The sequence below is a fragment of the Ylistrum balloti genome, unplaced genomic scaffold (assembly GCF_031769215.1).
Source record: "Ylistrum balloti isolate Yb309-2 unplaced genomic scaffold, AGI_CSIRO_Ybal_v1 Utg369862, whole genome shotgun sequence".
Classification (NCBI taxonomy): Eukaryota; Metazoa; Mollusca; class Bivalvia; order Pectinida; family Pectinidae; genus Ylistrum; species Ylistrum balloti.
The window spans coordinates 758,035-774,172 of record NW_026782009.1 but is presented as its reverse complement, the minus strand read 5'-3'; the positions used below and the strand labels follow the sequence as shown (position 1 = coordinate 774,172).

Genomic DNA, 16,138 nt, shown 5'->3' with positions numbered 1-16,138 from the left:
TTGTGCCTTGAAAATTATTGAAACAAAAATTCAAACATAGCCAATGACCTAACTACACTTCAAGAGTAAAGCAGCCATTAAGTTTCACAAAAATATTCTCAAGATGTCTGCTCCAGAAAATTCTGAAGAACATTCATTAAATGGGGAATAACAAGTTGTATCTGTCAATGTATAGACCAACTGTAAATTAATACAGACTAGTGTTCAGTTATAAGAAGGAAAAAAGCTGTTCACAAAGGCTGATAACAAAAGGACTTTTACAATGATAGCGTTAGGAGAAAAAATTAACAGTACCTTTTCTCTGTTTCCTGAAAGAGCCGTCAGGGAGCTGACAACGTTTGTTAGCCATTAAGTGACTGCCCAAGCCAAAGGTCAGATCCTCTAGGTCAAGATTCTGGACATTCCCAAGGGATTGCTATAAGAAAATAAAGGAAAAAAAACGATTTGTTATCAAGCAGTTTTTGTGAAGAAATATAATTTCTGTCAGCAAAGATGTGATCAAAATCCTAAAGCATTAATGAAACATATGTACATCACAATCATATATCTGTTGCATTAATATCATACAAATATTTCATTATATTCTTAATTCAGTTGCCATTGTGATATGATTTTAAGGAAATAAAACATTAACACAACAACATATATTTTCTTTTTAATTAGCTTTGCGTTCTCTGTTTAATGCTTTGTCTGACAATACCTGTTGTTGGTCGATGTCCATGGCTTGTAGGTCAGCAGCCACGCGGGACTGTCGTGCCTGGTGACGACGTGCCCGCTCCTCTGACACGATATCCTCCTTGTCCGCCACCTCTAGAGCGTGAAGATACTTTGAGAGTTCTGCATCACTTGACATCTTCTCCTCAATCTTTGTTTTCTCTGTAGCTGTCTGGGCCTGGGCCAGCATTGTACAGTAGAGGACTGAAATTTGTTCAAGTGTATAGGTTTAATTCTGTCTCCTTTTTTAACCGAAATACCACAGCGACTTCTCATAGTGTTTCGAATCATACACCATACAACATCAGAAAAAAATTAAGCCTTTATAAAGTATGATGTGCTATACTGCTGTAACACGATTATAAAATGTGAACATTTAATATCACATCATCAGCCTCTTATCAAGTCAAATTGTCCATATGATATTTTTGCATGTTACTAGAGGAATATACCCTTGATCATTTAATATTTGGCTGAGCAGATTAGAAATTGACTGTGATGTCATATGAACAATGATGTTACATCGTAACCTGAAAATGGCACAAGAAAATGTCTGTCTCCATTTCATTCATAAATTTCTTTTCATTTCAAGACTCACTGAGGCTTGCAAATACATAAATTTCCTTTGACTCATTTAACAAAATCCTATATGAAACATGAAACAAAAAGATACTGCATATCATTTTATCTTACAGTCAGTCTCTTTTAGTCACTTATGTGAAATATTTCGTAAAGTTTTAATCTTTGCTTGCTAAGCTAGCAAAAGCATAAAAAAAAATTCTGAGACTTGTTTCATTAATTCTCATATAAATTGAGAACACATACATGGTCCTTTATCTATTGTTCAAATAAACATATGTAGTAATCTACACTCTCTCCATGCTTCATAATATACAGCTAGAGATACAGCAGGCTATGTTAACTTTAGTTTGCTTTAATTTTGGGTTTGACATTATTGTCGTATAAATTTTTGTTAGAAATACTCCCATGTTTTCCTAGATATGTTAAAACCTATATGATGTTCATCTTCTATAAATATTCTGTCCAAGGGAACAGACAAGTCACTTCTGAAGTCTGGTTCTCCTGCTTCCATATATTACTGGTAGAAATGAAAAATGATTCCACTTACTCATCTGCCTGAACTGTCGCAACACTTTAATGAAGTCAAATTGTGTGAATCCAAGCAAACGTACAAGTTGATTCTCTGTTTCTCTATCGTCACTGGCACTCTGAAGAAGAGAAAACAAGAATAAGAAATTGAAATATCCAGCATCAAATATAAAAAGACAGAAGGTCTGTAAAATCTTTCTCATAGATTAAAATCTTATTTGTAAATAATATGGTAACAGAAATACTGATTGAAAATGGAATTACCTTCAGGATTTCTAAGACCTCCTGGGCGCGGGTCTGGGCAGTCGTTGGGTCATCAGGGTAGTATTTGCTCAGTTTCCTCTGTAACCAGAATGCATCAATATCCCGAGGGTGGAGACCTGAATCTGATTTACCTCCTGCCTCATCTCCTCCAGCCAACTAAAACAAAGTGAACATAAAAACATTTTATGACAGAAAATTTTATCAGGCAGAGATACATTGTGCTCGAGAAAAAGTGATAATGAGCTTAAACTATTAAAAATTGAATGGTTGTGTTGTCCATGGAACATTCAAAGGCCTATGATGAACAACTATATAATACTTGAGAGAAAGATCTATGCTTATATTTTGATGACTCATGTAAGATTTTTTTTAAATTTCAATTTCTTCTTCCTTAGAACCTCATACAGTTAATGTTGCAAATGGAGTGGCAAGTCTTATATTTTCACCATCAGACAATACTAGGCTTATAATTTTGAGTTTTTCACACTGGTTCACACTGATCCAATATGTATGACACTCTTATGAAGTATGTATCTGAACCACAACTCACATTGGCATGTAGAGTCACATCAAGGTCAGCTTCCTCACCCTCACTTTCATCATCATCATCTTCATCCTTTATTTCTCCAAATACATCTGCATCATCCTTTTGTAGAAAAGAATCAGAGGTTGCTTAGTTTTCTGAATTATAAATCTAAATACATAGCCTGCCATTAACATAAATACAGAGCAATACTACCCTTCCCTTTACAGTTCACATGTGTAGTATCATTTCTAATCGGGAAGTTATATTTAACTACACCGGGAAAAACCATCACTCATGATAGGATATAACATTAACACTTTAAACAGTACATATGGATGACAGCTACATACTTGTCACACATTTCAAGGGACATTAAGGATAGAGAAATAAAATAGTTTCACCATTACTACCTGCATATTGATGATATGAAATTAGTCTGTTGAAGAGTTCATAAGATGTCTTGAAAAATCATTTTAGTTCAATAGTGATTAAGTTTTACCTACAACCCTTTCAACATTACCAATGACTATCAGAAGCCCAGACAAAGCAATTACTAGTATTCACACACATATACTATATACAGCATCTTAGTAGCAGAAAATGTAAGGGACCATGATATATTCATTCCACTTCAGATCAGACATGCAAATAAAAGCTAATAGATATAGCATTATAACAGTGTTTATAGCACCAGGAGATGAAATAGTCTAGAATGTCCTTACCTCATCTTCAGATTCTTCAAATTGTACATTCACACCATAAGTTTCATCTATGTTCTCATCTATAGGAATGAAAAAGGGAAATATATTTAAGGCATCTGTCATTCAGAATTAGTGCATGAAGCAAGGGCCCTGTCTAGAATATGCATCCTCAACAATCACAAAGAAGACAAAGTAATCATCACAATTTCAAGCTATGGGTCATAGGTTAAACAAAATTTGACCTGCTTTTACAACCTGGAAATTTCTTGGACCCATCCACAACTGAAAATACACTTCATCATGTAAAGTCATTCTAATATCTTGGCAAACTACTACACATGCATTTATACTACTTTGTTTATCTGACTTAATACAATGCTTTGCTGCCTTTTCCTTAAAATTCAAGTGCTCAAGTGTTCAGGAGCATGATTCAAACAGCTGAACTGAATGAGAATAACTGAATCAGAAAGTAAACAAACATAACATAAATTTTTTTCCATATTTCTTTTAAATTATGAATTCTTCTAATTAATGGGTTCAAACACTTTTCAAGGATAGCTTGAGAAATACAAGACTTTTCAAGGACATCCTAGTTCTAAAACACTGTCCAGGAATCACAGAGCTTTATACACTTTTCAAGGTCTGTACAATCCATGGGCTCAAGTCAAGTCAAAATGTACCCACCAAGCAACAAATGCTACCAGATTTTCTACAAGTGGCTACATTATAGATGATCAAATGTTTTCAACAAGTAATGATGGCTTCTGAACAGAGTCCCACATAAGTAGAACAGATGTTTCTTCGTCATCTAAGAAAACCAAAATTAAATAGAGAATGTCATACAAAATATCAACTTCAAGGAATTATTAATGAACTATAGTCTTCCTGGGATTCTTGTAACATTGGTCACATATCTATCTATAAACAAGGTATTTAACATAAAAGATATAAATGGACTGTGCCACTCCCCTTATATCTTACCTCTCAGTGCCATTCCTTTCCGAGTCTCAAAGATAATCAAAACCAAAATTTGCTTTCATAACAACCAATATTAACACCAAATTTCTATTCTATATCACATAATGATCACTTTTTTACCTGTTTGCATCTTTTCTTCCTGACCCCAATCAGAGATTTTCTTGCCCAAATTAACTAACACAGCATAGCGTTCTTCTGGCATAGATCCAAGTAGTGACTCCACTTCTCTTTTTCGCTCCTTGTCTCTCATCTTGTCATTTTTAAGGACACTTAAAACTTCATCAACAGCACCACAAAGCACATCACGAGGCTGGTAACAAGAAAATATATCCAACATGAGTAAAACTACAACTGTCTATCTCTGTATATCCTGAAAACAACTGGTTCAATGTTGGTTGATTTTAATATTTTTGCTGCCAACATCCTTTTACTAATAACATTCCTAAAGGTTAAGCCATTCCCAACCTTTCAACAAGTGCTGTCCTTTCTTCATGGACTACGTCAGGTTGTCCAGGTCTTGAACTTTTAACAAATTTAGCTGCCATTAGCATTTCAACAGAACCATTCATTTACAATAGACTTATTGATAAATAAACATGATATCACAAAGTTGTAAACTGAGAATTATGTAGATAAAAATCATTCATAAAAATAATTTCATAGAGGTCATGATTATTTTATTTCAATGCTTCTGCTAGGTTTCAAACACGGGACCTCTTGTTTACTTGTCTTACGCTCAACCAATCTACCTTAAGAGAAGTTCTCTCTAGTGGAACAGTATACTGCAGATAGTATTTACCATGGTTACAGAGCTACAGTCTATCCAAATAATCAAACATAGCTGACAATGTCTATAAGACATGAATGTCCTCAATCTCATATAAACCAGAAATGAGAAATTGATCAGGTGTAAAACTTTAGGTTATGATAATATCAATGTTCCCACTAACTTTTCTATTTGGAGGTTTTCATACACTTATGGTTTTGCGGATTTTGTTTCTTGTTGATTTCACTATGTTACAAAACAATAAAGTAATATGATGACAAGAATCTGTTTATCAATAATATTTAATTGTGTTAACACATATCAATTTTACTAGGACAATCACTTCAGAGGAAAAAAACTTAATTGAGTTACTTTATTACATCACGACATGTACTGACATCGGTAAAAAAATTCACAACACATTGCCAGGTGTGATAATCTGAAGCATTTTTTCTATCTTTCTTTTGTCAAATCTATCAGGGTTGAAGCAATGTGCCCATAGGGCAGAGGGACAGTTGTGCTAAATCACCTAATTGGCTTCCTGTAGTCATGTAGTCAGATAGCTTAATTTTTTCTTTTTCTTTTTTATTTTACCCTCAGATCTTTCATAAATTGATGTTTCGATCATTTCTCTGGCTGTGGGTTATAGTCAGCGATATGATAAATCCAGGGAAACAAGAAAAAAACACCTAATTTGTTTGAAAAGACTTTGCCATGTTCAATGTCAACCAAATGTGTGACAATTCTTGGTCATCAAAATGCTCCAAATACCATCTGGGCCATTCAAATAGCTACAAGCTCTTAGGTGACATTAACAGCAATCTCTTGTGAGATTAATGAAAAAAAACCCATATCTTTCATTGTTTCAAGCTTATCACATTTGCATTAGAATGAAATGATTTTTTTATATCAATGTCATAGCAAATATTGGTGTGAGGAAGTCATGCAAGGGTGTAAAATCTGATTTATCTAATTTCTGAATGAATGGAAAGGTCACACTATATGACTCATTGAATCAAAACAGGACATATAATGGTGGGGCATATCGGATTGCTCAAAAAAAAATTGCAACTAGATCAGAGTATACATACAAGATACTTGTACATTTAGACATCTATTTTGTATGAATCAATCACTCTGTGGTTAAACAAAGCCCTAGGTGAGACTATGAAATTTTATGCTAATTTTGGGCATAAATAATCAACAAAATCTTTATTTTATTTAAAGCAATCCATTACTCCACCAGAACAAAAGCTTTGTTTTATTTAAAGCAATCCATTACTCCACCAGAACAAAAGCTTTGACTATATCCTTTTGTGATACCGATTTGTCAAAAAGAGGTATACATGTATAAATCTTCTCTTTTTTGAAAGCTAGAAAATTTTGGACTAGCAAAATCAAACAATGACCATAGAAAATTCCAAAACCTCAGCAAGTATATATTAGAGCATATGTATTTGAGATCACTGATCGACAAATTTTGTGTGGAAGCACTAACTTTTTCTCTGGCTAAGCACTGACAACAAAAATCATATCCTTCATAAGTTACTAGTCCTACTAAAGTCTTAAATCACTCCTCACCTGGTCACCAATGGCAGCTTGAATGAAACTGAGAATGACTTCATATGTCTGTCTCGTCTCCTGTGTTTTAGGACGATAGAGAATTCCCACTAACTCATCAACTCCATCTGATAGTAGAGTTGTTCCTTTCATTTTCATCATATCATGCTGTGCCTCATCTCGCTTGCGTCGCCTGAGAGAGAACAAAATTTAAGACACTATTTCAAAAGTTTGATGTTAAATATATTCCTTCAGGAATTATGTTTGCATTCACCAATATAATGGCATATACTCTTAAAGATTTTGATTGTGTCCATTAAAGGTAAATTCCTGACATCAACATGTGGCTGACTTTTGTAACACAAGGACAATTTGTTTACTTATATATAATCCTGTCACTTTTACAAATCAAAACAATGCAATAAGTGAAATCATCCATTTCCTTACTTGACTTTTCTCTCTTCCATTTGTGGTGGCTTGTTACGCTGTGCTTTATCACCCATGCGTGTACCCGTAAGTCTGCCTGATAAGGCAAGCACTTCTCCTGTAGGTTCATCTCGTGCTCTCCTGTCGATCAATGATCTGTCTGCTTGCAATACAAGATTAGAGTTCTGGGGGGAAATAAAAAGTCAAATGATAACAAATTTTCAACATCATTTATCAAAAACTTGAGAAATCTAAAGGGAAAAGGGAATGTAATTTGAATTCCAATTATGTATTGATGTTTAAAAGTTGGGAGTTTTCAGAGAACAAGCTTTAAACATATAAATAGCGATACATCAAGCTCTAAGATGTAGTATGATTGAGATTTTATACTTATATTAATTATAGCTTCAACAAACATATACTGAACTTTATGGAAAAAGAAACTTTACATATACTGGAAGAGGAACCATTACAGTGTTCATGAAATATTTTTTCAATAACAGGATAGGATAGAATTCTGTCAGACCAGTTCCCCTCCCTCCATCCTTTCTTATCTATATTGTGGTTGTAAAAGAACATATGATAATTTCAATTTCTAGAATTTTATGATAAAAGCAATAACTTCATTTTTTAAATATATTTTTAATAAAATTTTGTCACACTGTGTAAATTATTGATACAGATGAGAACTGTTTAATCAAATATTACAATATTACATTTATGATTGTTTGAAGATGTAACATATTTATATTCTTCCCTGAAAATATCACAAATTCTTTTCCACCGTTTTTTTATGTTCACTGCTGTCTGCATGCTATCAATTACTACCGAGACCTTTCTATTAAACTGCTGGTAATTAAAGCGTTCACTTTTGGACAGCTGTATTTCTCACATGACCATTCCCATAATATTTTACACTTTATCACTAAATTTTCAAAAGTTATCCATGGCTGACCCACCTGCCATGTGGATACAGAACCCTTTATTTCCAATTATGTTCATAATCTGTTACTCTGACCTTCATCTCCTCATCACATAAACATCATCTTTTCATAGTCCTCTTACTTAAAGCAGCCACAATATCATTAAGTTTGAATGTTTCAAATGACTAAAATCTGTCATCTTTAAATCATCACCAAAGACAACATAATGAATTATAAAACCTGAGCCAAAACTAGGAATTTAATATTGGACCAAATCAATTTTTGTTGGATTTCACAGACAGCCAACACTTTTGGGACACAATGAGCTATTGATTTTTTTCCTTCCCAATAATTCATAAGCAATTTACCTGATAATTTTCAGACAAAAATAATGAATCTTATATTTATAATCTATCAACTCAATTTTATTGTTAGACCTTAAATGGAGATCATGAAATGTAAATAGGGGATTTTCAGCATCCAAGGAGGACTGTTTTTCTTTACTGTTGAACAAACATTGTCAATCAAAATACCACCAGCCAGGTAATCACCCACGAATATCACAATCTTCAAAGACTTCAAGAGTGTTGGTTCTATCCCCATTTACTGGATATTAAGTGCTAACATTCAGACAATTTTAAATTTACCTTAATACATACATCACATTGATTCCACACAAAGAGCCTGACATCATTTGTCTTTGAGTTATCATTGTTATCTATGAATATTATAAAACAATACGCATGCCACAGGCACTATGATTGTGCATGCACCTTTCCAGGTAACTGAGCAAACGGTAACACAAGATGTCTGTCTAGTTATTGTTTTCTTTGGGGAAAAAAATCAAGACCTACATAGGTAAATCAAATAACTGTATCAAGTATTTGAACTATCCATAATATTTGTAATTTAATTGTATCTTAATTTTCACCTTTCATACAAAGACAGTATGACTTGGAGCTTGACAATGCACTGTCTGATACATGGCAGAGAACAACAATAATCAACTGAAAATCATACAACATCAATATGATCATATTTTAATCATGACAATTCATTTTCACAGTATATTTAAACAACCATTTTTTATACAAGCGACCGATATGTTTACAAAATTACTGTTTTAATACTTCTAAGGCAAAGATTACTTATACAGCTGTAGCACATAAATACTGTAGGATCCAAAACTTTAAACCAGAGAATGTGACAGTAGGCTACAACAGTGTCTGTGTTACGTTTAGTCTAAAAACGTAATAAATAATGGATCCGCAACAAGTATAAAATCCATGATGCGCCCAATAAAATGTAGTTTTTCGCTATCACAAGGAAAATATTAGATTCATTCATCAAAATATATAATCAAATATTTTACAAACACCTGGGTGGCTATATCACAGATTACAGTTAATGTAACAGTGTGTAAAAGTTCAAACCCCCTATATCAATAACTTGTTCAGAAACGAGCACTGTCAGAACTCTTCTGATCCTCGCCGTATATTTTTTCTTTTTTAAAATGTGGGGGGGGGGGCGGTTGATTTGACCGATTATCCATTTCAAAATGTTGCAACAGTTGTAACAATATAAACTTACAGCTTTGTACTCATATTGCAAGGACCTAGCCGCTGCGTCAGCCATGTCTTGCTAACTTGTGTTCTTATGTTCAGTTTACAGCAGTGTTCATTTGTTCACGAGCGGTTTGTCGATCGCATGGCGTTTTCACTGCGTTGTAAATAGCAGGACCGCAGTAAATGTACGAAATTTAAAAAAAATGTTAAAAAAATAGTTACCTCCACTATTTTCAATAATTAGTTTTATTAGTAGTTAATTACTTGATATGCATATTAATTTGAGCCATAAAACAACCCAGAATATTATAAACTTATATATTGGAAACACTTTCGGAATAATTTTGATGTACGTTCCACACGAAGAAGCATTCCGAGGTATACCGAATCAAACAGCTACCACAGGAAGTTGCAGACAATGAGCCTGAGATAGTCTACGTACGTTTGTTTACAGTGAAACAGCTGACTCTTAATCTAGTGCGCATAAGTGACTGTGTGACAGAAGAACGCAAATTAACGTACTGAAGGGATAAAGGCTACTTGTTGCTTAAAACAGTGAAGGTAGGTACTAAGTAACTCGATTACTAACAGTAAACATTTCCCAAACCGTTTCAGCTGTGAAAAAAAATCGGTTAAGGCTCAGCTGTCATTCCGTAAATCATGCTCTGTTGTAAGTCATTTTCACGATGATAATTTTACTTCTTTAAAATGCATTTGTAGTAACAATAAATAATAAATATGTATAATATAGATCTTCTGAATTTATTATCGTAAATTAATTTATATGAAGGAAATACATTTGTAGAAGTATTTTGACAACCGCAATTTTGAATATATAGTTCACCAACAGATGTAATTTCGTGTCGGAAATCATATGTTTGTTGTATTTAGTGTTGCAATATAACTAACAGTGTGAATAGAAAGAAAGATATATAGATAATAAGATTATACAAAAGCTGAGAATATTCACAATGGCACAACAACATCAGATGATATACCACCTGACTAGAAGCCTTGTATATTATAATCTTTTTCCAATTGTTTTCATTTAAAAGATTTGAGAGTCCACAAAAGCATTGTCAGCATGGTCAGTTTTCAAGATTAATCTGTGAGAGACTTTGAGTGGTGTTCAAAATTGTGATAATGATTACTTGTTTAAGTTTCTTTTTTATTTGTATGTGTAATTTTCTATTTGTCAATAATTCACATTCAATATGTACTTAGAAAAGTCAAGACACAAGTATTTCCCTCCAACTCAGAATTATGTTGCTCTATAATGGGATAATTTATATTCTGAATGAGTCTATGTAGGCATTGCTGCAGCAGACATTTCTGGTTGCACATGTTGATTTATGCCAAACTGGCTGTCACTGGTTACCTAAACCAATTAAATTTACAAAAATCTTATCTTCATCATCAACTCGAATACATGATAACCAGAGACCTTATAATGTTAAAAAAATAGCTAGAGTCAGATTTATCTATCTGGAAAGTTATTTTAGCATGCATATATTGTTAAATATTGTGCAGTATTTTTGAATTCCCAACTTTTTGGTGGTGTTTTAGCAATGTTCCTTTTTCCTGTGAAAGTGGTTGGAAATGCATTTGAAATTGATGTTTCAGCTGTTTTAATTGAGTTGTATTAATCCAGTAATCAAATGGCCTGTTTTTCACTTATTTAATTTTTTGTATAAAAAGCAAAGTTTGATAATTCACTAAGCCTTTACTACTATCTCCTTTTTCTTTACCAACTTTTTGATGCATGACATAATTATCTCATTCATCTTACATTGATGTGATTTGTTATTTGAGCATGTTCAATGTTTTAGTAAAAGAAATGGGATTTCTATAAGAACTTTGATTCAGAGATGTTACAGGTGATGTATGCATACTGTAATTTTGGAAAGTCCCTGTTACTAACTTCAGTTTCTTCTAGTGCCATACTGAGTTTTATGTGAATTAGAATGTGAGTTTATTGGAAAGCATGTTAGCATGGGTGAAAACCATATTAAATTTGCACATTGTCACAGTAAGGGGGTATAATGTTGGTGTTGTCTCCATATATTCTTGCAGCGATCATAGACAACACTCCTCAATACTTTTTAGTGGTCCAGCACATTTTACATGGCAGTGGTGTTGGAAGGTAAATAAAGCAAATAAATAATTAATTTTCTATCTGTTCTGTTACTAGCAACCAATTTATTAAACTAGGATATGTAATTTGTTTTAAGGTTTTATGACTAGAATGGTACAAACATCTTGATAAATGTTGTATGGAGCAAAAACAACTCTTTTGTCTTAATATGTCCTATGGTATAGGGGTTCATTCACTGAAGTGTTACACTTAAGGGAATAAGATACTAAAATATCTTATTATTCAAAGCTACTGGCATTTGAACACATGAATGTGTAATGTTGTAAAATCCCAGTACAATATATTAATTGTATCTGTATATGGTAACATTAGTGTAATCTGTGACACAGATTCTTCCTAAATTTCAATGTCACTGATGTCCACTCCCAAAAAGGATGATGACCTTGTCTATATGAATATATATAATTTGCCTTTCCCTATCTTATTAATACTTAGTAGGGACCATGATAAGCTTTGTCATCTTACCTCATGTGTATGTGCATAACAAAACCAGGGTCATCGGGCCATGTGAAGCATAATTTGGTATTTTATAATTAAATACTTTGGAACATGTAATAAATTCTTTATTAATATCATTCTGTTCAATATGTCCTAAGGATATACACATGTCACACATGTAGGTTTGTGTCTAGTTGACGATCCTATGGTAATTACCTATTTAGCCTTTGGTCATTATATGTCAAATTAACCTGGTTACCTGCATACTAAATATGTAATCCTTATTAAGTACTCCAATCTTATATTAGTACATGTTTTTTATATGTATATCTAACATGTTGGCGCGGTGCATGTAATTTCTTATATAATGTAACATTTATTTTCCTTGTCCATCTCTATAAAAGCTGGTAAGAAATTGTATTAAACAGTCGATCTCTAGGACATACATCTGTACGTCCACACACCAATAAACTTCTTAAACAGACAGTATGGGCTCAGTCATATTAACATTATGTGAGTTTTAGAGCTGAAACAGGAGAGATAAAGGGTTGGGGGGTGAGTTTTACCATTATGTTCATATATTGATATCATACTCTCTTGTGTGTCAATAGGTCAAACTTATTTTTGACTGATTATAAATAAATGCATCATTTGATTCCATTGAAATGTTCTTCACTGCTTACATGGGTAGCCCTTTTACTAGTACAATTAAGTATTAGGTCTGTAACAGGAGCGGGAAAATGCATGATCAGACCTGGGTTCAAACTCAGGACCGTCTAAACTCTAGACAGATGCTCTACCAATTGAGTTGCCTGGTTGCTGATGTTAAACAATTGACCCAGTCCAGTTCTGCTACACTTTCCATTAATTTTCACTGTTGACAAAATTACAGTGTGTATGTATGTATTTTTCATTTGTGATTTGCTGATGTTATTTTTTCCCATGATGTTTAGTAGTGTCAAATTTTAAATGGTGAAATGAAAACACACTAGAAATTATTTGTAATTCATTTGATATCTAACCCTATAGCATATAGGAGTGTGTTTACATAATGTATGGTTGGTTATGTCATTGTCAGTATAAAAGAAATAAAACACAGGAGGTAATCTACAACACTGAGTGTACGTGTAACACCATATACTTCAATTTGAGACCTGGTCAAAGATTAAATTGCCTTCCTGGTTAACAGGCTCTGATTTTAAACCTAAGAATATTAGGTAAGTTATGTTTGTGGTAAGAGTGAGATGACTCCAGTTCCTTTCATTGTTGCTAAAGGATTCCTCATATGCATGGATCTATGATCTAAATGTGGAATTTTATGGCATTCTTTTACAAGACTGGAATGTAAGCCTGTGTTTACTGCATAGATTACACCCAGAACAGCCACTTTCTTAAAGAGATGATAAAGTGGCTTATTTCATAAACATTTGCATCATAGAATATATATAAAAGATACTAGGTTGTTAGTCACATATAGAATTATAACTCGCTGTGCAGCCCAGATCTACAGGCATTACGTGCATCCTTGCACAAACCGCAGTGATGTCATATTATAGGGTATTTGCAATTTAGGCTTAAATCACAGCACTGTAGGTATTTGCAGTTTGGTAGCTAGGCAAAATTTGAATGCATTTAATCGTGTTTTGGATTAGTGTGGTGAATACTGGAGTGAAGTTGTGATAGAGAGAAACATGGAATGTTATTGAGTTTTATAGTCCCTGGAATGAATGATAAAATGTACCACCTTATATAGTTGTCAATATCAAATCCAACTTGTCTTCAAGTCACATACCAGTATATCGTTACAATTTATATTATAACCATGAAAATATTCTTGTCATTATGCATGACTCTACGTTGTGTCTGTCATCACTAATTTCTGATCTGATGACTGTTCATACTGCTACAGTCATTGTTATGATATTGTCAATTTTTCCTCTTAGACGATGCAACCTTTGACATCCTTTTATTTGATATGAAATATAAATTGCCATCAGTCATATATTATGATATAGTAAATTGTTGCAACTGGTGACAACCCCTGAAAACAGCAATTTTATCCTAGCAAAGTATTTTTTTCAAACCCGATATCATGTCCAATATTCTGTAACTGTTCTTCATTGGCATTCACAGACTTAGGTGACTCAACCATGTTTTGTGCAGACGGAAAAATGATTTGATCCATGTGAAAAAAAACTGCAATTGTCTTATGAGTAGGAAAGATATCAGGTAACATTTGTTATTACATGTAAGATGTATTTACATCCATTTAGATATGACCTTTCGTATCCAAAGTCAAGGTGCCTTATGATGTAAGATGGTGTCATTGTTTGTTTCAGTGTGATAAACACAGTGTATATACAGATCTGGGTAGCTTAGTTAGTGTATGTATGATATCATATGACGACATTTCTGGGTGATGCTGACGTTGTAGATGAAAAAAGGAAGGGCCGTGTATTCTGATACTCTAATGTGCTGCTCTCTTCTGTTCCTGTTCTTTCTCAAATGTCAAAAGATATGTAATGCCATTCTACATACAAAAATATACAAGCTGTCGTCATGAATTGAGACCAAATCATAATTTAGATTTCTCCTGTTTTGCGAGTTATTGAAATGTGAGCACCATTGTTGTTTTTACCAGAAACAAACATTTCTAGTGTATGATGATGTGGCAGGATATTTTTGTCACATGACCTGAGCCTGTTATTTATTATGTTTGACTGTTTCTGACACACTTGTTGATCATTCCATCATTAAGCCATGTGGTAGGGATTGTACATGTTACATGCCATCTGTAATCAGATACAAGTGTAAACAGGTGGAAGGAATGAAGGAGGGGGTTGTTTACTGGTACATAGAAAACCATTATAGATCTGATATTGTATGGAAGAAGGGAAAACACATTCCTTTTTATCAGTGTTTGACAGGAGTTGAACCCTGGATTTATGAACTTATATCCAGTTATACCAGAAAAAGGAGATGATTCTAAGACTTAACAATTGAATAGAGAGATATTGGCAAGGAAGTAAATGAATTTTTTATCTTTGTCATAAATACAAGAGTTTTGTCAACATATCTGTGTAATAGGGTCATGTTTTGTATATTGGTACTGATTCATGTAGTATCTATTTTTTGTATTGTAGTATATATATATATATATATGTACTGATTATGTACATGTGTAATATTTATCATTGCGAACACATCGTTAGTGTCACGTATTGGCGAGTGCGTCCCTTTGTGTAGTGTATATGTATGTACTTGTGTACATGAGTAGTGTTCACTGACCGACTGGACACAAGACATTTAACTGACTTTGATGAAGGTGTTTGATTGGTTGAAAGTTTCTCCTGGGTATACATCTTTTGTCTTTTACTATATCGTGATACAATTGAATCCTGGCTTGTGGGTTAGACGGATGTAAAATGTCAGGTTCCTCGGGGTTTGTCTTTATGTTCTACTATAAATGATGGATAAGATGATATTGTGGAAGGTTGCAAACTTATATATGACTTGTACGTTAGCGCATAATACATGTTAATGTCTATTTTACATCGATTAAACATTGAAAGAACCCAGCGGTTTTGGTTTTTTTTGGCACAACACCACCCGCTACATCTGCCTGATATGTATCCATTTTTTATTGTTCATGTAAATAACAGATGTAACAAATATCCTGTCTTTGTTATCCTCTCCAGGTTACTGTAGGAGGTATCTATCCCGTCTTTGTTGTCCTCTCCAGGTTACTGTAGGAGGTATCTATTCTGTCTTTGTTATCCTCTCCAGGTTACTGTAGGAGGTATCTATCCTGTCTTTGTTGTCCTCTCCAGGTTATTGTAGGAGGTATCTATCCCGTCTTTGTTGTCCTCTCCAGGTTGTTGTAGGAGGTATCTATTCTGTCTTTGTTATCCTCTCCAGGTTACTGTAGGAGGTATCTATTCTGTCTTTGTTGTCCTCTCCAGGTTATTGTAGGAGGTATCTATCCCGTCTTTGTTGTCCTCTCCAGGTTATT

The 16,138-nt window shown here is 33.6% G+C and overlaps 2 protein-coding genes across 2 annotated transcripts in view; one reads left to right on the top strand and one right to left on the bottom strand.

Moving 5' to 3' along the window:
- Positions 1-9,661, bottom strand: part of LOC132545887 (U5 small nuclear ribonucleoprotein 200 kDa helicase-like) — a 31,027-nt gene extending 21,366 nt beyond the window's left edge. The window contains exons 1-10 of the mRNA XM_060209561.1: positions 9,559-9,661; positions 7,067-7,230; positions 6,641-6,812; positions 4,414-4,603; positions 3,337-3,395; positions 2,639-2,734; positions 2,089-2,244; positions 1,844-1,943; positions 701-918; positions 295-415 (exon numbers count right to left, since the gene is read on the bottom strand). Coding sequence (XP_060065544.1) covers positions 295-415; positions 701-918; positions 1,844-1,943; positions 2,089-2,244; positions 2,639-2,734; positions 3,337-3,395; positions 4,414-4,603; positions 6,641-6,812; positions 7,067-7,230; positions 9,559-9,603 — 1,321 coding nt within the window. The 5' untranslated portion in view covers positions 9,604-9,661. The remainder of the gene's footprint in view (positions 1-294; positions 416-700; positions 919-1,843; positions 1,944-2,088; positions 2,245-2,638; positions 2,735-3,336; positions 3,396-4,413; positions 4,604-6,640; positions 6,813-7,066; positions 7,231-9,558) is intronic.
- Positions 9,662-9,976: 315 nt separating this feature from the next.
- Positions 9,977-16,138, top strand: part of LOC132545894 (cytosolic purine 5'-nucleotidase-like) — a 34,794-nt gene continuing 28,632 nt past the window's right edge. Inside the window, exon 1 of the mRNA XM_060209573.1 lies at positions 9,977-10,094. The gene's annotated coding sequence lies outside the window, so the exon portion shown is untranslated. The remainder of the gene's footprint in view (positions 10,095-16,138) is intronic.